This window comes from Delphinapterus leucas, chromosome 1 (genome assembly GCF_059928025.1).
Source record: "Delphinapterus leucas isolate spDelLeu-1000000601 "Yukka" chromosome 1, BTC_Dleu_Yukka2, whole genome shotgun sequence".
Lineage (NCBI taxonomy): Eukaryota > Metazoa > Chordata > Mammalia > Artiodactyla > Monodontidae > Delphinapterus > Delphinapterus leucas.
Window position 1 is genome coordinate 82078736 of NC_143129.1, and position 22652 is coordinate 82101387.

General features: G+C 37.6%; 1 protein-coding gene across 4 annotated transcripts in view; it reads left to right on the forward strand.

Moving 5' to 3' along the window:
• Positions 1 to 22652, forward strand: part of ARNT (aryl hydrocarbon receptor nuclear translocator) — a 64302-nt gene that overhangs the window by 34145 nt on the left and 7505 nt on the right. For 2 of the 4 annotated variants that reach the window (XM_022564216.3, XM_022564215.3), the window contains exons 5-14: positions 2310 to 2354; positions 4653 to 4866; positions 8585 to 8798; positions 9995 to 10097; positions 13152 to 13217; positions 13632 to 13717; positions 15268 to 15344; positions 16002 to 16136; positions 18397 to 18471; positions 20631 to 20782. In XM_022564216.3, the coding sequence (XP_022419924.1) occupies positions 2310 to 2354; positions 4653 to 4866; positions 8585 to 8798; positions 9995 to 10097; positions 13152 to 13217; positions 13632 to 13717; positions 15268 to 15344; positions 16002 to 16136; positions 18397 to 18471; positions 20631 to 20782 (1167 nt within the window). The remainder of the gene's footprint in view (positions 1 to 2309; positions 2355 to 4652; positions 4867 to 8584; positions 8799 to 9994; positions 10098 to 13151; positions 13218 to 13631; positions 13718 to 15267; positions 15345 to 16001; positions 16137 to 18396; positions 18472 to 20630; positions 20783 to 22652) is intronic. The other 2 variants (XM_022564217.3, XM_022564219.3) reach the window with 1 other exon arrangement.

Consider the following 22652-nt stretch of genomic DNA (forward strand, 5'->3'; position numbering starts at 1 on the left):
CAAGAGGATGAAAAATAATGTGCTTTATTAAACAGATCCTTCTCAAGTCAAATATTGGTTTATTTTTAGAAAGTTTATTCTATATATTATTAAGTAGTAAGTTATTTGTTTTTTAAATATCGAGTTTGCAGCCACCTCAGAAAAATGAATAATCCCAAATCTAGTGCTTAACTAATAAGCATTTACTATTTATTCATTGCTGATACTGCTGGTCTGGGGCCCATACATTGAGAACAATTGATGTAGAAGGCTAAGAAATATCAGTCAGAGTAGTTTAAAACTACTCTGAAGCAGTGAGATGCCATCACAAGCTTTGAATGAGATGCTAATATATAAAATGCATATGGGATTTTTCTCTAATAGCAGTATATAGGACTGATTAAACAGAAGCACTGTAGTCAGGGAGGTAGATATGAGGCTATTGAAATAATAAGACAGTGATAAAATCGTGAGGGCCTGGGCTAGAATGGTGGCAATGACAGTAGGAAAGGAGTGAATTTAAGAGGTTTTTGAAGAATTTGTTTATCGAAGTAGATACTTGTAAACATTTTAGGATGTGGACCATCTCTAAAATGAGAAGTTAATAATAGGGATTTGGGGAGTAGTTTTTCAAAAGCTGCATTAGAAAGTGAAGCCATCAAATAGTAGTGGTGGTGGTACAGGTTCATAGTCTCTTGACTGAAATTCCTAAAAGCTATGAAAACATGACCTGAACTGTTTTAGACTTCATTTGTCTTGCTTAATGTGAATATTTATACATTCATGTATTTCACTCGGAAATATTAGAGTGGGTAAGGGATTATGGATCTGTAGGGGTAGGAGTAGTAATAGGAATTTTAGATATTTAACTTTCAAACAAAAGAACTCATTTCTTTTTCTTTTTTTTTTTTTTCTTTTTGGCTACACTGTGTGGCTTGTGGTATCTTAGTTCGCTGACCAGGGGTTGAACCTGTGCCCTCAACAGTGAAAGTGTGGAGTCCTAACCACTGGACTTCCAGGGAATTCCCAGAACTCATTTCTTTAAGATATGATTTGTTAAGCTAGATCACCTCACATATCCTCCTTCGGAATTCAGTTAGAGGGTCTTTAGAAGCTTAAATGAATTTTCCCAACTTTTTGAAAAAATGATTTGTAGTTTGTTAAGGAATTATAACAACCCAATGAACATGAAACTTCACTTAATATCACTGTTTTCTTTCTCTTCTGGTAAGTATGCATAAGTTTTCACATGGTTCTTATCATTACTGTGTTATTTTTTGTCTCTTTTTTTTTCCTGCTGGCCATTTTTTAGAAACTTTCCCATATATTGATAAAGTCATTATACTTGTCATTTTTAATAGCTAGTCTTTCAGCCTGTTATGTCATACTTAGACTTTTTTTGTTACTCTATTTGTTGTTAATCTCTTTATATTTATATATATATATATATATTTAAGATGGAATTGATTACTGATAAACTGGCCTACCAACACCTTGTTTCTTCAGCTGTCACCAACCCTTATAGTATTTTAGTTATCCAGAGAAATTTAGTGATAATCTTTGTAGCCCCCTCCAGGGAAGGGGGAGTTGGTACTAGGATCTAGCAATGTTATGGCTTTATTGCAGAGAAATGGGAAAGTGACTGAATAGAAATTTACTACTTTAGGATCAAATCATTGATAGGGAATATATCAGAAACTTAGCTCTTAGTTTTATTTATGTAATTTCTCCAGTGAAGCTGTTTGGTTATTTTGTCTGTGAGTGCATGTGTGCTATATGTGTGTTATAGAAAGATTGTGATCACTTGTTTGACATTCTTATCATGATTTACTGTTTGATTTTTTTCATTATAGAATAGCATATGTGGATATCATTTTCTTTTCAGATTGGGAGCATTGTGTGAGAATGGTATTCCCTTGTTTGTTTCTTGTTCAAACTGTATATCCTTGGTTTCTACAGAGAATGATTGGCTTACTGTGCTCAGATTATGTTAATTTATAATGAATATTGGCCTTGCTTTTATGTTGACCTTTGTCCTGTAAGTTACTTTTTCTTAATCCTAACAGATGGCTTTGTAGAGTTACAGGCAAGGTTCTTGTCCATATTTCCATTTTCCCCTCTCTTCTCTGCATCTGTTTTGTTCTATTTCTTTTCTTTCCTTCCCTTCCCTTTTTTCTCTGTTCCTTCCCTCTCTCCTTCCCTTCCTCCCTCTATTCCTTTCTTCCTTCCTCTTTCTTCCCTTCTTCCCTTCCTCCCTCCCTCCCTTCTTTCCTTCCTTCCTTCTTTCTTTTTATTTTACTTTTAGCTTAGTTCGTTAATTCTGTTTCTAGGTCGGATGATGAGCAGAGCTCTGCGGATAAGGAGAGACTCGCCAGGTAGGAGAACAGTGTCTTTTGGCATGATGAAGCAGATCATGCTGCTTTTTCTATCCTTTTTCTTATTCTGCTCTTTTCTTCCCCTTTCTCTTCGTGTTTTTCCTTGTCTGTGGCAAGAGAGGACAAGATTTTTAGAAGTTTGTGTGTAACAGGAACTTTGGCTTCCCCCATCAGAAAGTGGGTGGTTGAAGGAACTTAGGAATTTAAGAAATTGCTATTAGTTTTTATAGATTTCTCTTTTTATCTTTATCTTAGCACTAAGTTTCACAGAATAAAAAGCTTTCAGAAATAGTGAAGCTGTGCCAGTTGGTGCTTTAGCAGGGAAATATTCCTTTATCAGAAAACCAATAAATATATCTGTGTTTGCAATTAGTTCCCAGTCTTTAGGCCTCAGTATTTACTCCACACCTCTCTAGAAGGCTCACCCTTATTTTCCTGTGTAGACTCACAGTCTAGATTACTTTGTCACGCAGTACTGGTGTTGCTTTGGTGATTGAATCTTTTGTGTTTCCCAGAAAAGCTTAGGAGCCTAGATGTGGCTGTTTAAAAGATCAGCCTTATGGATTTCAGTGTCAGAAATTTGTCAGATACTAGGAAAATGGGTGCTTTATGTTTGAGTATTGAATTTTATGTTTCTCAGGCAAAGTAACTAAATGTCAATCTATGTTGTGAGACCTTTTCAGTAAAGGAGACTCTATGGAGTTCTCTTTGGAGACTGTTGTCAATAATGTAGAAATACTGTGGAAGAAATGTTGTGCCCAAATTTTCCTGTTTTTTGGTCTCTGTGATTTGGGATACTCAGTAGGAGGTAGATCACTAGTACCAGTACCAGTTTTTATTACTTCCCCCCTCTTACCTACCATTTCCTCTTTCAGCTGGCCCGCAAGCTCATTTTGCTGCCATTTCAACTTATGTCTCCTATGAACTCTTTCACTTTCATAAAACTGATTGGTGTGGTATGGTGGGAAGAACATTGCCTTCATTGGGAATGAGGGCAGCCCTTAGAAGAGTCAGTTAACTGCTTGACCTTAGTTTGCTCTTATCATAAAAAAGAGATTTATGTTAGATTTGTTGTGTTCTTTTTGTTTTGGCAGAGAACTTTTGTTCCAGTAGAATCCTTAAGTGGTAATAGAAGTCAATAAAAAAGACAAAAGCAAAGCTGCTCAAGTAAAAACAGAAATGTAGCATGTTGTTTGGGTCTCTCCTTGAAGCAGTCCCACAGAAGACACTGAGGAACTATTAGGCTTTTCAGAAATCCAGTTTGAAAACTACTGGATTATTATTTTTAACAATGATACTCTGTTTGATTTTGAGGAAGTCAGTATTGGAGATATGTTCCACTTACCCTGGTGAGATCCAGATTGTATGTTTTCAGGCCTTTAAACATCTTCCTGTCCACTTCACTCCTATTCTCCAGTTCACTTTGTCCCAAATTGGGCACCCATAAGGGACCTCTAGTAGATGATATGTTACAAATCTCATGAGCTCAGTGTACTGGCACCAAACCCAGATAGAGAAGGTAGGGCTTTGTGCATTAGTGGGACAAGTAAAACTTCCAATTCTGCCGTCTAGTGTTGAGAATAAGAGAGATGCTTAGAACAAACAGCATTTTATAGACCAAGGGGATCTATACTATCAATTCTTGTATCAGCTGTTGAGCAACATACTTGTGTTGGAAAAAATTGGTCATTTTATGTTTTCAGCCTTTAAAAAGTTGAATTGGTAGACATGAAATCAGCCAAGCTGCTTTCAGCATTTTTTAAGACTGTCATTTCTTTTTTTTTTTTTTCTAACATCTTTATTGGAGTATAATTGCTTTACAATGGTGTGTTAGTTTCTGCTTTATAACAAAGTGAATCAACTGTACATATACATATATCCCCATATCTCTTCCATCTTGTGTCTCCCTCCCTCCCGCCCTCCCTATCCCACCCCTCTAGATGGTCACAAAGCACTGAGGTAATCTCCCTGTGCTATGTGGCTGCTTCCCAAGACTGTCATTTCTTAAAACACATTTTGTTCTGAGGGAGTGGAAATTTACATAGGAAGTGACGTTTCCAGGAGTTAGAATTGCTGGTATCTGCTTGTACCCTGTCTGCCTCATTAGTTTCTATTCCATACTTGCTCTGCATGAGAAGTTTGGCAAACCTTACTTTAACTTCTGAGACTTAAGCATCACTAAATCTAAATACCATATTTCTTCAGCAGCTCACTTGGTATTCATATCTCTCTCCCGGCTCCCAAATGGCCAGATGTGACCACCTGGATGGGGCTTCTCCTCTCTCTCTCTCCATGCAGGGAAAACCATAGTGAAATTGAACGGCGCCGACGGAACAAGATGACAGCCTACATAACAGAACTGTCAGACATGGTACCCACCTGTAGTGCCCTGGCTCGAAAACCAGACAAGCTAACCATCTTACGCATGGCGGTTTCTCACATGAAGTCCTTGCGAGGAACTGGCAACACATCCACTGATGGCACCTACAAGCCGTCTTTCCTCACTGATCAGGTCTCTGGGAAGCACAGCTGAGAGAGTCTAGAATCTTTTGAAGGTTTTGATCCTTTTGGGGTAGATGACCATAATCCTGAATAGCACATTATATTGGGAGTCAGAGCAGAGCTAAGTCTGTAGTTTCTTATTTATTTATTTATTTATTTAATTTATTTTTCGACTGCTTTGGGTCTTCGTTGCTGCGTGCAGGCTTTTTCTAGTTACGGTGAGCAGGAACTACTCTTAGTTGTGGTGCGCAGGCTTCTCATTGCGGTGGCTTCTCTTGTTGTGGAGCACGGGCTCTAGGTACGCGAGCTTCAGTAGTTGTGGCTTGCGGGCTCAGTAGTTGTGGTTTGTGGGCTCTAGAGAACAGGCTCAGTAGTTGTGGCACATGGGCTTAGTTGCTCCGCAGCATATGGGATCTTCCCGGACCAGGGCTCAAACCCTTGTCCCCTGCATTGGCAGGCAGATTCTTAACCACTGTGCCACTAGGGAAATCCCTGTAGATTCTTTAAAGCACAAGAATTCTGCTCTGAAGGAAATATTCAGACCATGGGAGAGTGAGTTTTGATCCCTGACTATATCATTTATTAGCTTTGGAGCAGTGAGAAGTAGAGAAGAATTGTGAAAGCTATTTAGCAAAACTTATAGGTACTTTAGAACTGTACTCATGAAGAACAGTGGAATCACAGGGAGAAGAAATGACTGTGTCCATGAACCAGTCCTTTTTCTTGGCTTTAGGGTTATAGAAGATGGAAGGAAACTATTTTTTATTCTTGAAGCAGCTTCCAGTTTTAGTGATACAAGGAGTCTAATAGGAAGTTGTTGTTGCTTAGAGATGTGCTCTGTTACATTTGATGCACTATGAGAAAAGTAGAGAAGGCAAAAACATTTCCAGCCTTTCAGGAACTCAGTCTGAATATGGATATGTGAGTGGTAGGATACACACGTAGGTGAAAAATGATAGGAAAATGGGTACGGAGAAGAAATGCCTTAAAAAAACTTATTAATAATTTATATAGGATTAAATATGTGTGTGTGTGTGTGTGTGTGTATATATACTAGAGGGATAGCTAAAGTGAATAGAATGGCCAGGCCTGAGTGAGAATAGTCAGCAAAAACTTCAAAGAGTAAGGAAGCCATGTTGTGTTTTATTAAAAATAACACTTGATTATTGCAGAAAAATTTGTAAAATATAGGAAGTATAGGGAAGAAAAAATTGACCTGTGATGCCATGCTTTTATTCAGAGGATTAGAAGGAAAGAAAGAATATAATTTGGAAGAAAGCAATAAGAATTTTCCAAATAGGATGGTCTGTATGAAAGTACATATAGCACAGATATTATATATATGTACAATGAAATAGCTAATCAATTTGTTCTAACAGAACACATACAGATATTGATTCAACAAACTCCAGTAATGCACATTTTTAAGCTAACCAGGTTCTTTGTGCTATTAGAAATGTAAAGAATGGTAAGAGATAGTCACTGGTAGAAACAGACATGTAAGTAAATCAGTCATAATATAAACACAGAATCAGTTCTGTATCAGAAGGAGGTGCAGTAATAAGTCCTGTAGAAGTGCAAATATGGAAAGCAAAGAATAGAGGAATAGGGTTGTAAGTATTGGAAATAACTTGATCAAAAGCATAGTGAGAATAATCAGGTTATTCAAGGAAAATCAGGTAGTTTAGCATGCCTTGGGAGATGGTAATAGGAAAGTAGGCTGGGACCTGATGATGGAATATTTAGGTGTTACGTTAAATAATTTAGATTTTAATTTTTAGGCAATGGGGAGCTATAAAAAATGTGGTAGCATTTTAAGGATGGATTGGAGACAGTGAAAGCAGGAAGACCATTTGTCTTGGCATGAGATGACTAGGACAGTGACGTTGTATTTGAAAATAAAATTGATAAAACTGAGTTATCCCTGGAGTGTGAGAAAAAGGAGTTAAGAGTTTTGAGGCCTGTATCCTGAGAGGAAGGGGATACTGTTAATCAAGAAAGGGAATGCTAGAAGAGCACAGAGGATTGTTTTCGAAGGGGGAAATGACAGGTTTTGAGATGTTGAAATTGAATTGCTGGTAAAATGTCTATTTGGAGATGCTTAATAGATTTTAGGCAAGTCTAGGCATATGGATTTGGGTATCATTTCTTAGTGGAGGAGTGGATATGATTTCTCAGGGAGAGAGTATGGAATAGAGAAGAGAACTTAAGATAGAACCTTGGAAATGCCTATACTTGAGACTTGAACAAAGGAAAGGGAACCTGAAGCAGAGAAGGTACATTTGGAAAGGAAGTATAAGTTGGAGTGCAGTGTCATAGAAGCTAGGGAGAAATAAAATTTAAAGGATAAAGTGAACAACACTATCAGATATGCAGTGACATTGAGTAAAATGATATGGACTCAGGAAAGGGGACTTGAGTTGGCATTTAGGAATACATTAGTAACCTGAAAAAACATGAATGTAGTGGCTTAGAGTGAAGATTGCAGTGGGTTTGAGAAATAAGTGAAAAGTAAGAGAATAGAGCCAGTGAGTGTAACACTACTCTTAATTTAAGCTTGGCGCTGAAAGATGAATTGGGCAAAGTTGAGGGAAGTTTTGTATAGAATTGAGAAAACTTGATCATGTTTAAGATCTGAGGGGAGGGACTTCCCTTGTGGTGCAGTGTTTAAGAATCCACCTGCCAGTGCAGGGGACACAGGTTTGAGCCCTCGTCCAGGAAGATCCCACATGCGGCGGAGCAACTAAGCCCATGTGCCACAACTACTGAGCCTGCGCTCTAGAGCCCATGACCCACAACGACTGAAGCCCGTGTGCCAAGAGCCCGTGCTCCGCAACAAGAGAAGCCAGCGCAATGAGAAGCCCGCGCACTGCAACGAAGAGTGGCCCCCGCTCGCCACAACTAGAGAAAGCCCACGCACAGCAACCAAGACCCAACGCAGCCAAAAATAAATAAATAAATAAATTTATTTTAAAAAAAAAGATCTGAGGGGAAAGAGAGAGAAGAACGCCAATATTTGTAGAGCAAGATCCTAAAAAGAGACCAGAGAGAGTGAGATCTAGAACTCAATTATTTATTTATTTAAAAAGTAATTTTTAAAATTTTATTTATTTATTTAATTTATTTATTTTTGGCTGTGTTGGGTCTTCATTGCTGTGCGCGGGCTCTCTCTAGTTGTGGAGAGTGGGGGCCACTCTTCGTTGTGGTGCGCAGGCTTCTCATTGCGGTGGCTTTTCTTGTGGCGGAGCATGGGCTCTAGGCATGGGGGCTTCAGTAGTTGTGGCGAGCGGGCTCTAGAGCGCAGGCTCAGTAGTTGTGGCGCGTGGGCTTCGTTGCTCCACGGCATGTGGGAACTTCCCGGACCAGGGCTTGAACCCGTGTCCCCTGCATTGGCAGGCGGATTCTTAACCACTGTGCCACCAGGGAAGCCCAAGAACTCAATTATTGTTAATGGTAAGCCTTTTTATTCCCTGTCTTGAGTTCTGAGGTAAAGAGGAGGAGATGGATAGTGACATAGACACATTGAGGAAATACCTATTGGAAAAAACTCTCTTGTCCGTGAAGGTAGTTACATTTAGGTTGCAAAGCTGTGCCTGTGGATTAGACAGAAGCCAGCAATTACTTATGGAGAGATACATATGGCCTGAAGTGTCTTACTTCTTTCCATGAATAATATTTGGTTTTTCAGAAGAGTTCAGTATTAACTTGTATTTCTCTTCCTTGGGCAGGAACTGAAACATTTGATCTTGGAGGCAGCAGATGGCTTTCTGTTTATTGTCTCATGTGAGACAGGCCGGGTGGTATATGTCTCTGACTCAGTGACCCCTGTTTTGAACCAGCCGCAGTCTGAATGGTTTGGTAGTACACTCTATGATCAGGTGCACCCAGATGATGTGGACAAACTTCGTGAGCAGCTTTCCACTTCGGAAAATGCCCTGACAGGTATGAGTTAATATGGATGGAAAATGAATAGCAAATTCTTTCTTCTTTTTTTTTTCTGAGTTAGAAGAGGTATTTTAACTCTTAAATTTTTTGATTGAATCTGGCAAAACTTTTAGAGTTTTCTCCTTTAATGAATATAATCTGTTCTTTTTATCCACATGCAGGTAATATATTTTGTAGCTCATCTTTAGAAAATGTTTCATTAGTGACAATGCTTATAAAAAGTTTACTTTGATCTTAATATTAGTGTAAATACACAGTAAAGGCCAAGCCTACAATAACCCCCACCCCCACCCCTCCAGCCATTCCAGAAGAATGAAATTATCCGTTTTCTGTCTCATTTGTATGGGTAAATACCTGGTATTTTTTCTACCCAGTTGTGCTTGGCTTTGGCTTGGTATTAGGTTCTATGATAGTAGATTTTTATTTTAGAGGGGGATGATTATCAGTGTGTAAGGTGTTTTCTTGGTTTGTTTTTGTATTTATACTATCTTTCTGTCTTGTTTTTGCCCCCACCTCCACACCCCCATTTAATGTTATTCAGTCCTTCTGCCCTAGTTTGGCTGAAGGAAACAAGTCACATCTGCTCTTAAGCGATCTAGAAAAAATTTTAATGTGGAAGCAGATTAAAACTGGTAATTAAAATAAAATCCATTATGGTCATATTAATGTTGGTATTTAGCTTTCATTTATGTTTTTATGGTTTCATTTTCCTAGTTCTTCTTTTTCCCAAAAGTTCCCACTGGCTTCTGTATAATAAAGGGAGGAACAATTTTAGCATGAGACAGATGGGTGTTTCTGTAGCATATAAAATTACTTGTTATTAAACCAGTGACATTCACTCCATGCGTGTGTGTGTGCATGCATACGCACATGCATGTGTGTTTATAAAAATAATCAGACCTAAGGATATAGCCTTGCTCTTGCTTGCCAACTTTACCTACTTCTACTCCTGTCTTGCCTTGCACAAAGTTATTTCCAGTGCTTTGAACTGAAGAGTAAGATTCACTACTGATGGGAACAGAGGTGTTTTAGGCTTGAAAAAAATCCATCTCCTACTTGGCTTATTCTCTTATAAGCAAGGAGATTGGAGAGCATGAATAGGCTACTTACTTATCTTTGCCTCCAGTATCTCTCTCTCCCTCTTCCCCACACACAAGAATGTACTCCAGACTGTTCTTCACATCCTTCTTCAGGGCGTATCCTTGATCTGAAGACTGGAACAGTGAAAAAGGAAGGTCAGCAGTCTTCCATGAGGATGTGTATGGGCTCAAGGAGATCTTTTATTTGCCGTATGAGGTGAGTGCCAGGATGAGGATTGTGATTTGCCATAGGAAGAATTAAGAGCTGAGGGTTTGATTTCTGGTCAGAGGAGTTAAACTTCTAAATCCAAGCTCCAGTTAGATTAAATTTAGCTCTCAAGACCCATGTGAGTTGTAACACAGAATAAAGCGTTAAGGAAACTAACATTTACTGAACTCCTCCTATGCCAAACATTATGATAGGTGCTTTATGTCTGTCATCTCATTTCCCACAACTGCCCAATAGGGTAGAATTCATGGTTACTATTTTGCTGATTAAAAAAAAAAAAAAAGACTCAAAGAAATTGACTTCCCAGGATTACATAGACAATGTTTGATACAGGATTTTATTCTAATCCATACTAGTCGGATGCCAATACCTATGTTTTTGCCCAGTATATCACAAGGCAACATCCATGTACTCAGACCATTTCTGCACCCCTCCTTTTTTTGTAGAAATTTAAGACTTTATTATGTCTTTCACTTAATATTTAGCATTAATAAATTATATACTATACATTTTAGGATTCTGAAGAAAGGATGGTGATACTTTTCTTCACACCTAGAGAAAATACTTCTTAAAGTCACAAAATAAATTCAGATTGTATAATGGAAATTGACTACATTGTACGAGAGGATGCTTCTTAGAAATGATGAATAGGATATTAAGAAAGGTTTCCTGGGGGAGTTTAAAAATTGAATATTATGTGGCTTAGTGGTTTAGAGTAGTTTCTGGACCCAGACTACTGGATTTATCACTTATCTTCTGAGACCTTGAGCAGATTAAATGACTGCTTTGTGTTTGCTTTTTTAAAAAATATTTATTTATTTATTTATTTATTTTTGGCTGGATCGGGTCTTAGTTGCAGCGCATGGGCTCTTTGTTGCAGTGCGTGGGCTTCTCTCTAGTTGCGGTGTGCAGGCTCCAGAGCACATGGACTCAGTAGTTGTGACATGTGGGCTCTCTGGTTGTGGTGCGCGGGCTCCAGAGCGGGTGGTCTCAGTAGTTGTGGCTCACAGGCTTAGTTGCTCCACAGCATCTGGGATCTTAGTTCCCTGACGAGGGATCGAACCTGCGTCTTCTGCATTGGAAGGCAGATTCTTAACCACTGGACCACCAGGGAGGGTCCCCCTGCTTTGTGTTTTTATTTCTTCATCTAATATTGGGAGTTATATCAACCTCATAAAGTTGTTATAAGGATTAGATGAATAAATATATGTAAAGATGCTTAAAATAGTGCATGACACATGTAAAATTCTGTGTAAATTTTATTTATTATTAAAGAAGTGAAAGAAAGAAAGTAGAGGATGGGAGAGAGTGTTGCAACATGTGGACATGGCTAATGCAAAGACATAGGCAGGAACAAGATAAATAATAACGAAATATAGCAAATAGATTGTGTTGCAGCATAGTGCTGGAGTCAACAAACCACAACTCTTTGTTTGTAAATAAATCTTTATTAGAACATAGCCATGCCCATTTGTTCGCATACTGTCTGTAGCTGCTTTTGTGCTATAATAGCAGAATTGACTAGACAGATTGTATGGCCCACAAAGCTGAAAATATTTACTGTCTGGTCATTTACAGAAAAAGTATACTAACCCCTGATGTAGAGAATCTGTGCATTTGCAGAGCATGTAGAACATTTTGACTTAAAATTCTGGGACAGTTACAAGTTGTAGAAATACCAAACCTGAATTCTTTATCCTTCCTTGTTAGGGGCATTGTTACCAATTTTCTGTGTCAAGTTGTATTCAGAACCTGTTATCTGGCTGTTAACTGATGGAAGCTTCTTTGATAGTGTAGTGCAACTTTTTTTTAAATTTATTTTTTAATTGAAGTATAGTTGAATTACAGTGTTGTGTTAATTACTGCTGTGCAGCAAAGTGACTCAGTTATACATATATATTTTCATATTCTTTTTCATTATAGTTTATCACAGGATATTGAATATAGTTCCCTGTGCTATACAGTAGGACCCTGTTGTTTATCCATTCTACATATACCAGTTTGCATCTGCTAATCCCAGACTCCCAATCCAGTCCTCTCCTACCTCCTTCCCCCTTGGCAACCTCCAGTCTGTTCTCTATGCCCCTGCTTCTGTTTCTGTTTCATAGATAGGTTCATTTGTGTCATATTTTAGATTCCACATATAGGTGATATCATATGGTATTTGTCTTTCTCCTTCTTTTTACTTCACTTAATATAATGATCTCTAGTTGCATCCATGTTGCTGCATTTCGTTCTTTTTTGTGGCTGAGAGTATTCCATTGTATATATGTACCACATCTTCTTTATCCATTCTTCTTTCAGTGGATATTTAGGTTGTTTCCATGTATTGGCTATCGTGAAAAGTGCTGCTGTGAATGTAGGGGTGCATGTATAATACCTTTTTTTTTTTTTTTTTTTTGTGGTACACGGGCCTCTCACCATTGTGGCCTCTCCCATTGTGGAGCACAGGCCCCGGACGTGCAGGCTTAGCGGCCATGGCTCACGGGCCCAGCTGCTCCGCGGCATGTGGGATCCTCCCGGACCGGGTCACGAACCCGTGTCCCCTGCATCGGCAGGTGGACTCTCAACCACTGCGCCACCAGGGAAGCCCTATAATACCTTTTTGAATTATAGTTTTGTCTGGGTATATTCCCAGAAGTGGGATTGCTAGATTATATGGTAATTCTATTTTTAGTTTTCTGAGGAACCTCCATACTGTTTTCCACAGTGGCTGCACCAACTTAAATTCCCACCAACAGTGTCGGAGGGTTCCCTTTTCTCCATACCCTCTCCAGCATTTGTTATTTGTAGACATTTTAATGATGGCCATTCTGACTGGCATGAAGTGGTACCTCATTGTAGTTTTGATTTGCATTTCTCTAATAATTAGCGATGTTGAGCATCTTTTCATGTGCCTATTGGCCATCTGTATTTCTTCTTTGGAGAAATGTCTCTTTAAGTCTTCTGCCCATTTTTCCATTGGGTTGTTTGTTTTTTTGTTGAGTTGTATGAATGATAGTGCAACTTAATTGCTTTTAATCTCTCTGTTCATTGAAACAGGTGTGGCAGTAGCTCTGTGGACCCAGTCTCCATGAATAGACTGAGCTTTGTAAGAAACAGATGCAGGTGAGATCCTAAGCTATAAAAAAAAAACCCAAAGGGATGGCCAAGTACCTTTAGAGCTTGTCACATTTTCAACTATTTTACTATTGTACTTCCTTCAGTGGCCCTCACCCTCATTTCCCAGTTACTTTTTTTCTGGCAATATTTTCCTGAACTTCTAAAGCTTTTGCTCATCCTGTTTAAGGAAGTTACGCTACCACTTTACCTATTGATACTTTCTTCCTGCTGCAGTACCTTTCAGTTGCTTTACTTTGGCAAAGGTAAAAAATATGCTGGTCACTTTTGGGTGGGAAAGGTCCAAGTACACTCGTCCTGTTTTATAAACACCCAAGAGCCTAAAGTTAAAGGTACTAAGCCAGCATTGCCTTTTAAATGTTACTGGGTAGGGTTTTCTCCTCACACCTGTAATTTTTCTAGGAATGGACTTGGCTCTGTGAAGGATGGGGAACCTCATTTCGTGGTGGTCCACTGCACAGGCTATATCAAGGCCTGGCCCCCAGCAGGTAGGAAAGTTGAATAGTGACTTCTTCCTGGGTGCAGCAAGTTCCTCACAGAGTCCAAGAAAGTTAGCTAATATTTATCATGTACCTGTAGTATATGAAATGTACTTTGGTATAAACTGTAATAGGAAAGAAAAAGTGGACTCCTTCCCTTCCTTTATGGATCTTATATTCCAGTTAGGGAGATGGATTACTCAGACTTGAAAATGACTTGGTGATGGCTGTGTCACAGAATGTAGTTTTTAAATGTCCAAATAGTAATGTATACTGAATACCTGTATCTAAGTATTTGTGTGCAAAGAAGCAGTTGACGTCGAATGCAGTTGATTTGGGAAAGTTTTCTAAAGAAGGAGCAAGACTTGGATGAAGAAGTGGGTAAATGGCTTGATTGTAGTAACTTGTAAAGGGGATATTCTCTGCAAAGACTTTAAATCAGGATGTGAGCGGATTAATTTTACTAGAACTTGAAGTCAAAAAGGGAATGTGAGAAAAGTGGTTGGGGTACAAGGATCAGCCTTTTAACCTGGCTTGTCAGAATTTCCAAATCGTAGCAATTTTATTACCTCCCTGCTGGCTAGGTGTGCCTGGGAAGTGGGGGTTGTAGGGAGATAGAAACTAAGAGAGGCAAGGTGGTGTATTTTGGTAAAGGTTAAACTTTGGATTTGGAAAAACCTGGGTTTGATTCTGGCATTGTTATTTATTAGTGGTATAACTTAGGGTAAGTTGCTTGACTTGTATGGGAAAAAAAACCCCTCAATTTTCTCATCTATAATTTAGAGATAATATAACCCATATAGAGTTATTGTGAGGATTAGATTTAATGTAAGGAAAGCACCCAGCCTAGTGCCTGGCATATGGTAGGCACCCAATAAATGGTAGTTAAATGTAATTAAGAAAAATTAATTTTAAGTCATAATGAAGTTTGAACTTTTTAGTTTATATACTGTATAAACCATGCGTTTGAGATACACATGATCTTTTATACTTCTGTGTAGCTCTCAAAGAAATACTATTTTTCTTGGTAAAAAGAAGAAAAATATGCAAAGAGTAGGGGGAAAGTGCATCCTTCTTCCCTTTCCACATAAACATTGAAACACTAGCTTGTCTCTTTTCCAAAGTACATAAATAACTATTGGTGTTTGGTTTAATCTCATTTTTGGTTGTTTGCTTACTTTGAAAGTCACAGGTTAGGCAAGACATCCGTTCTCTGCCTGTGATATGTTCACAGAGTAAATGGCTGTCTTCATATGTATTTGGTTTGGCCAGCATAGTCTTTTAGAATACTTTGAGTGTGACCTGTACTCTGCAGTTTATTATAATTAATGTGAGTATAATATATGAATTAATATATATAAAAGTACTTAAAATAGTACCTGATATATATGGTAAGTTCTTTGGGTTGTTTACCTTTATTTCTTATCTTTCAGCAGTCTGTATTGTTTTATACCTAGTCTCTTCATACCTACATGTGTTTTAAATCTTTACATATCTGACTTTTGAAGGCAATTGAGTTTGAGATACCTGTTAAACCTTTTAACTTCACCTTCCTGAAGGTGTCTCCCTCCCAGATGATGACCCAGAGGCTGGCCAGGGGAGCAAGTTTTGCCTAGTGGCTATTGGCAGACTACAGGCAAGTATGAATTTTTCACATCTATATCACCCATTGTCAGTGGGAGAAAATCTCCTTCAGGATGTGTTCATGTTATTTTTTCTTTTACTCTCTGAATACAAATGAAGAATTCTGAAAAACTCCGAATATTTTGAGGAATATGGTATTCATAGTTAACATTGCTTCTCTTGGATTTAGCAGAAGCTGAAGAGAGTGAGAGAGAGAGATCTTTTCCTCTTTCATACTTTTAGCTTTGCAATGCTGAATTTTCTATTTCCAACTAATTTCTTTTGCTCCTATACAATAGAAGAGAGATCTTTTCATTTTTCATTACATGACTAACAGTAGAGAATTGGAATTATTTTGATTCTCCTTATAAAAACAGATGTTTCTTGGTTACTTGGGAGTATAATTTTCCAATCTGAATAGTGAATACCACCTAGCGAAATGAAAGTAAGTGGGTTTTAGGTTGAATGAATTATTACCTTTCTTTACAGAGTTCGTGAAGAGTACATGTGTAGGAGTGGAGCTAGGCCTCATGCCCTATCTGTGATGATCACTTTTTCCTTTTTGGATGGGTTGTGAAAGTTTAGAAATTCCTAAAATTGGAAACCTGATGGGAAATACATCTGTAAAGAATGGTGTCTTTTTATCTCATTTTTATCTCTTTTCTTTCAGGTAACTAGTTCTCCCAACTGTACAGACATGAGTAATGTTTGTCAGCCAACGGAGTTCATCTCTCGACACAATATTGAGGGAATCTTCACTTTTGTGGATCATCGCTGTGTGGCTACCGTTGGCTACCAACCACAGGTGAGGAGCTGGAGCTATTACACCACTGATATTTAGGCTTCTGTTTTCCCTTTGCTATGCTGAGATTATTCAACCGTATAATTCCAGAGATAACCAAAACATGTCAGCCCCAACTCAGAAAAAGAGATGATCCTAGTCTGTTGATAGCTAAATATAATTTCAGCTTCCTACCAAGGTTATCATCTGATCTAGAAAAATATGGCTTTTGAAACCAGGCTGGAGCAGCAGGTACAGGTAATGTATTTCTTTTTTGTTAGTGATATTAATACAGATGATGATGCAAAAACTAGTTATAATGATTTGGCCACCTTTAGATAATTCATATAATCATCTAGTTGCATAGTAACCCATAAAGTATGCAAATTTAGCACCAGTTATTATGATTTATTTAGATATCTCATTCAGCAGACCAGGTAACTATGTCTGAATTGAGAAACAAGTCATTACATAAACTTTCAAAATTATAGCTGCCAGGAGGGACTTCTGTAAAGAGGTTGGTGCAAAAGAGATCTTGAAAAAGGAGAACAAAGTCAGAGAGCATTTACACTACCTGATGCAACACCTGTTGTAAAGCTGTTGTTACCAACACAGCGTGGTGTTGGTGTAGGAATAGTTACATAGATCAGTAGATGAGAATCGAGTCTGTTCTCATATTTATGGTCAACTGATTTTCAACAAAGATGCCAAGACAATTCAAGGGGAAAAGAAGCTTTTCCAATAGATGGTGACGGAACAGTTGTATACTCATAGGCAAAACAAAACAGAAAGAACTTAGACTCTTACCTCACACCGTACACAGAAATCAACTCGAAGATATAAAGGTGTAAGTGCCAAAGTTATAAAACGTCTAGAAGAAAATAGGATAAAATCTTTGTGATCTTGAGTTAGGCAAAGATTTTTTTTTTGGCCACGTTGTGCAGCTTGCAGGATCTTAATTCCCCCACCAGGAATTGAACCAAGGCCACAGCAGTGAAAGTGCCGAGTCCTAATGACTGGACTGCCAGGGAATTCCCTAGGCAAAGATTTTCTATATGACCCTAAAAGCATGATTCACAAAACAAAAAATTTGGTAAGTTGGGTTCCATAAAAGTTAAAATTTGCCCTCTTAAAAGGGCATCATTAAGAAAGTGAAAAGACCAGCCACAAATTGGGAGAAAATATTTCCAAATGATATATCTGAAAAAGGATTTGTATCCAGACTAAAGAACTCTCAGAACTCATTAAGACAACCAGCCAGTAAAAAAGGGGCACAAGATTTGAATAGACATTTCACCAGAGAAGCAATATGAATGGCATATAAATAGTTGCTTGTCATTAGGAAAGTACAGATTAAAGCCACAATGAGATACCACTATATGCCCATTAGAATGGCTATCATCAAAAAGTATTGGCAGGAACATGGAGAAACAGAACCTTCATACATTGTTAGTAGATAAGTAAAATGGTATAACTACTTCGGAAAACCATTTTGGCAGTTTCTTTAAAAGTTAAACATACACTTACCCTACAAATTAGCAATTCCACTCCTAAGTATTTACCCAAGAGAAATGAAAACATATGTTCACACAGATTTATACACAGATGTTCATATCTGTATTATTCATAATAGCCAAAAAGTGGAATGTCCATTAACTAGTGAATGGATACACACTGTGTTATATCCATGTTAGAATATTTATGAGCAATAGAAGGAATATACTATTGATACATGGAACAACATAGATGAACTTCAAAAATATTGTGTTAAATGAAAGAAGCCAGACACAGAAGACCACCTATTGTATGATTCCATTTGTATAGAAAAGGCAAAACTGAAGAAGCAGAAGCAGATCAGTGGTTGGCCAAAGGATTAGGAGCAGGGATTGACTACAAACGGGCAGAAGGGCACTTTTGGGTGCAGTGGACGTGTTCTAAAACTGAATTGTGGTAATGGTTGTACAACTGTATAAATTTATTATAGGTCATCAAATTAGAATTATAAAATTCATTTAGAATGAGTGAGTTTATCTAAATTATACCTCAAATCTGTAAAAAATTCAGTTAAAATAAATGTACAATATCCTGAAAAAGAAGAATGCTCTAGAGGTCAGTTGTTTAGCAGATTCCATCTTTTTTTGTTTGTCTTTTTTTCCCCCCCTCCACTCTTATCCATAATCTTAGGATACAAGCGAGAGAAATGAAATCCAAGTCCCCTGCTAATGGCCCAGGAAAGTTAGATGATCATAAAAGTGTCAATTTTACTCTTCTTTTTCTCTTTTAGGAACTCTTAGGAAAGAATATTGTAGAATTCTGTCATCCTGAAGACCAGCAGCTTCTAAGAGACAGCTTCCAACAGGTAACTTTTTTTCCTGGTTTGGATTGGAATAGTATTTTAATCTAATATCTATTATTACATTCATTCCACAAATATTTATTGACTGCTGATTAACCGAGTACTGTGGCAGGCCCTGCAGTTTTATGTTCTTTAGTACTTAACCTGTATTTTTAAGAAACAGAAAAGAACCAGTACTTTGAAACTATGGATAATGTTCAAGGTATTTTTGTTTGGCTTTGGCTACTCAGTGTCTTATATCCAAGGGGCTGTCTTTAAAGTATTTAAAATATTCTACACTTCACTGAACAGTGGATAGTAGTTGAAAAATTCATTTCATGGTTCTTTTATAGATAAGTGAAAGTTGGCTCTTAATTGTAAGCAAACTCTTAATTTCAGGCCCTAGATCCTGAAAACATCTGGCGAATTTAATTTCAGGACAGGCTTGGCTTTAGATAGTAGCTCTTACTTTATATTAGACTGGTTAGTTTTCCTCTTTAAACCTCAATAGTGTTTTTACTGATACAATGGGTATATAAGATAAAGCATTTAAAGCACAAAGGCCAACTTCTAGAGGAAATCAGACAATGGCAGTAAAAAGTCTCTCTGTCTCTAATTCCTTAGCATCACCTGTTCCATCCACTCACATTCCATGTACGGGTAGTCTTTTTTTTTTTTTTTTGTAGTGTAGTCTTAGAAAAGCTATTCTGACTTCTGTTGAAACCATTCAAAGCTAAGGACGTGGACTTCTGGCAGTGTGAGATGTTGTACAGTATATTTTAAATCCATGAAATTCATAATTCTCACGCTTAGGGCCACAGAGTATCACTTTATCATTTCTAGAAAAATGTTTATTCCAAAGCAATGGGCCATATATACACTCTGTAATCTCATGGTTTTTATTCTGACATCAGTTGCTGCTATGATACTAGAGTACAGAAGCAAAGGTACTTTTTAATGTGCAGACTAGTTGCTGCTTACTAGTTGCTGATATCTAGATTTTGATGTTTCATATGTCTAGATGGATTTGTATTTCTTTTTGCTTTTCAGTACATAAATTTAGTTGCTATTTCTAATGCAGGTTGGTTTTCTCTTTTTTTTTTCTTCCCATTTTGGTTCTTGTCATGCTTTGTTTCACATTTGATTTTTTAAAGTTTTATTTATGTATTTTAAATGTGCCATTTTATTATTGCTAAGTGAAGTATGTCCCGTTTTCTGTTATAATTATTTCTCAGTCAGATTGTAATGTCAGCGGTTACTGCCACACTCTTGTCAACTTAAACACAAATGTTATCACTTAACTTTTTCTTAAAAAGCAATTTAAAGTGTAGGTATTTTGAATTACTGGGCTTATACTTCATTGGCATGAATATGTACAGTAATAATCAGGTTTCAAATCCAGTACTTAGTTTGTATACAAATGTAATGATGTTCATTGTGCATATATTATACAGTGAGCACATGTATTAAAGACTACTTATTATTGTTTAAATGTAGATGTTCATATCTCATTTCTTTTTTATAATGTTAAATAAATGTTGTTCTTAAAAGAAAAAAACACATAGCCTAGTGCTTGACATATAGTAAGTACCAAATGTTAGCTGCTAATATTTTTTTTACTGTTAAGGAGGGGATTCAAAAGATTATTTTCTGTTCTTTGAGATTAGAAACTAAAATGATCTAAAATTGCTTTCTTTTAAAAAATAAAAGCAAAGCAAAACTAAAGCCAACTTAGTTTTATTTATAGAAACCTTCATGGGTGCTATGAAAACAAATTCTCAGGCTTGGCAGAAAAAGCTAGGATTGAGGGGCAACATATAAGCTATGTTCAGTGTCATTAAACTTATAAACTCCTAGTAAATTTGCTAAATCAGTGTATCTTTAAGGGACTTTCTAAAGGAAGTGGGGAAAGGTAGTCTTTTCTCTCCTGGAATAATTGTTACTCCTGTTTGATATTGACAAGAGTGGTTAGATAGCTTGGGACTCTGAGAAGAAACATGATAAATATACCTCCTTATTGTTTAGTCACTTATTTTTACTCCCCAAAACAACAAAATGTTGTTTTGTTAGTAACATTGCAAGAGACTGTTACTTCAAGGACAGTGACACAAGGATCTTAAGGTTGTAAATGTCTAAAGAAAATTTTTTGTGGGTTTCAACTGATAGCATGAAAACTTTTTCAGGTGGTGAAGTTAAAAGGCCAGGTGCTATCTGTCATGTTCCGGTTTCGGTCTAAGAACCGAGAATGGCTCTGGATGAGAACCAGCTCTTTTACTTTCCAGAACCCTTACTCAGATGAAATTGAGTACATCATCTGTACCAACACCAATGTGAAGTATGTACCATAAAGACCTTTTCCAATGTTGGGATTTCTCACGGGCCAAGTCTGCTTAGCCTTATCAGGTTACCTCCTCTTCTACTTTTCTAGTAGTAAACACCATTATTTCTTCATCTTCCAACTTCTTAGAATTTGGGGTAGTTCATCCAGGTAGAGTAAAATATTTTTAATTTAATTTTTTACTAGAGTATAGTTGACTTATACAGGTAGAGTAAAATTTTAACAAACAGTAGCTTAGAGACTAGATTCTGAAATGTGAAGGGTTTGGTCAGTTGACCTTTGAACAACATGAGTTTGAACTGTGTGGGTCCACTTATATGCAGATTTTTTTCAGTAGTAAATGCTACAGTACTATGTGAGCTGCATATATGGAGGGCCGACTATAAGTTATACTCAGATTTTCGACTGCTCAGAGCGTCGGTTCCCCTAACCCCCGTGTTGTTCACGGGTCAACTGTATTTCAACTTTATGTTTCAACCCTTTTTAGAAAGGATTTTTTGTTGTTGTTTTTGTTTTGTTTTGCGGTATGCGGGCCTCTCACTGTTGTGGCCTCTCCCGTTGTGGCGCACAGGCCCCGGATGCGCAGGCTCAGCGGCCATGGCTCACGGGCCCAGCAGCTCCGCGGCATGTGGGATCTTCCCGGACCGGGGCATGAACCCGCGTCCCCTGCATTGGCAGGCGGACTCTCAACCAGTGCGCCACCAGGGAAGCCCAGGATTTTGTTTTTTATACACCAGTTTATTACTCTAGTCTGACAGGAATTTTTTCTAGAGCAGGTATCTGCAAACTTTCTGTAAAAGACCAGATACTAAATATTTTAGCATTGTGGAGCATACAGTCTCTATTGCAGCTTCTCAATTCTGCTGTTACAGCACGAAAACAGTTCTAGACAAATGAAATGGATAAAGATGGCTGTGTTCCAGTAAACTTTTATTTACAAAAGCAGGCAACGGACTGGATTTGGCCCACGAACCATAGTTTGCATTAGAGCATAGCTATATTCACTCTTTTGTTAGCTTCTGTTTCTCTGTTCCTTGATTCTTTTCTCTTTGAAATTTCTCAGCTTTGTAAGAAACAATTTTATTAAAATAGATTTCATATACCGTACAGTTTACTCATTTAAAGTGTACGGTTTCTTAAGTATGTCACAGGGTTGTGCAAGTATTACCACACACACAAAAAAACTATTACCTCCAAAGAAATCCTGTACTAATTAACGGTCATCCTCCCCAAGCCGTATGTAACAACTATTCTGTTCTGTGTCTCTATAAATTTGCCTGTTCTTATAAATGGAAACATATAATATATGGTTCTTTTGTGACTGGCCTCTTTCACTTAGTATAATATTTTAAGGATCATCCATGTTGTAGCATGTATCTGTACTTCATTTCTTTTTATTGCCAAATAATATTGCTTTGTATTGGTATACCACATTTTGTTTATCCACTCATTCAGTTGATGGATATTGAGTTGTTTACACTTTCTGGCTACTAAGACTGCTGCTATGAACATTTGTTTACTAGTTTTTGTGTGGATATGTTTTTATTCTCTTTGGTATATACCTAGGAGTAGAATTGCTGGGTCACATGGTGACTCTATGTTTAATCTTTTGAGGAACTCCCAAACTGTTTTCCAAAGCTGCTGTACCATTTTACATTCTCATCAGCAATGTATGAGGGTTCCAGCTTCTCCATATTCTTGCTGTCTTTTTTTATTGTACCCATCCTAGTGGGTGTCAGTTGTCAAGGTACTTCTTTTCCATTTAATCTATCTGTGTAGAATTGGCCTTAAACCCACGTGTGAAGATCCGATTATGAATAATTAGCAAGTGTGAATAATATCGGTGACAACATTGAGTCTCTGTCCT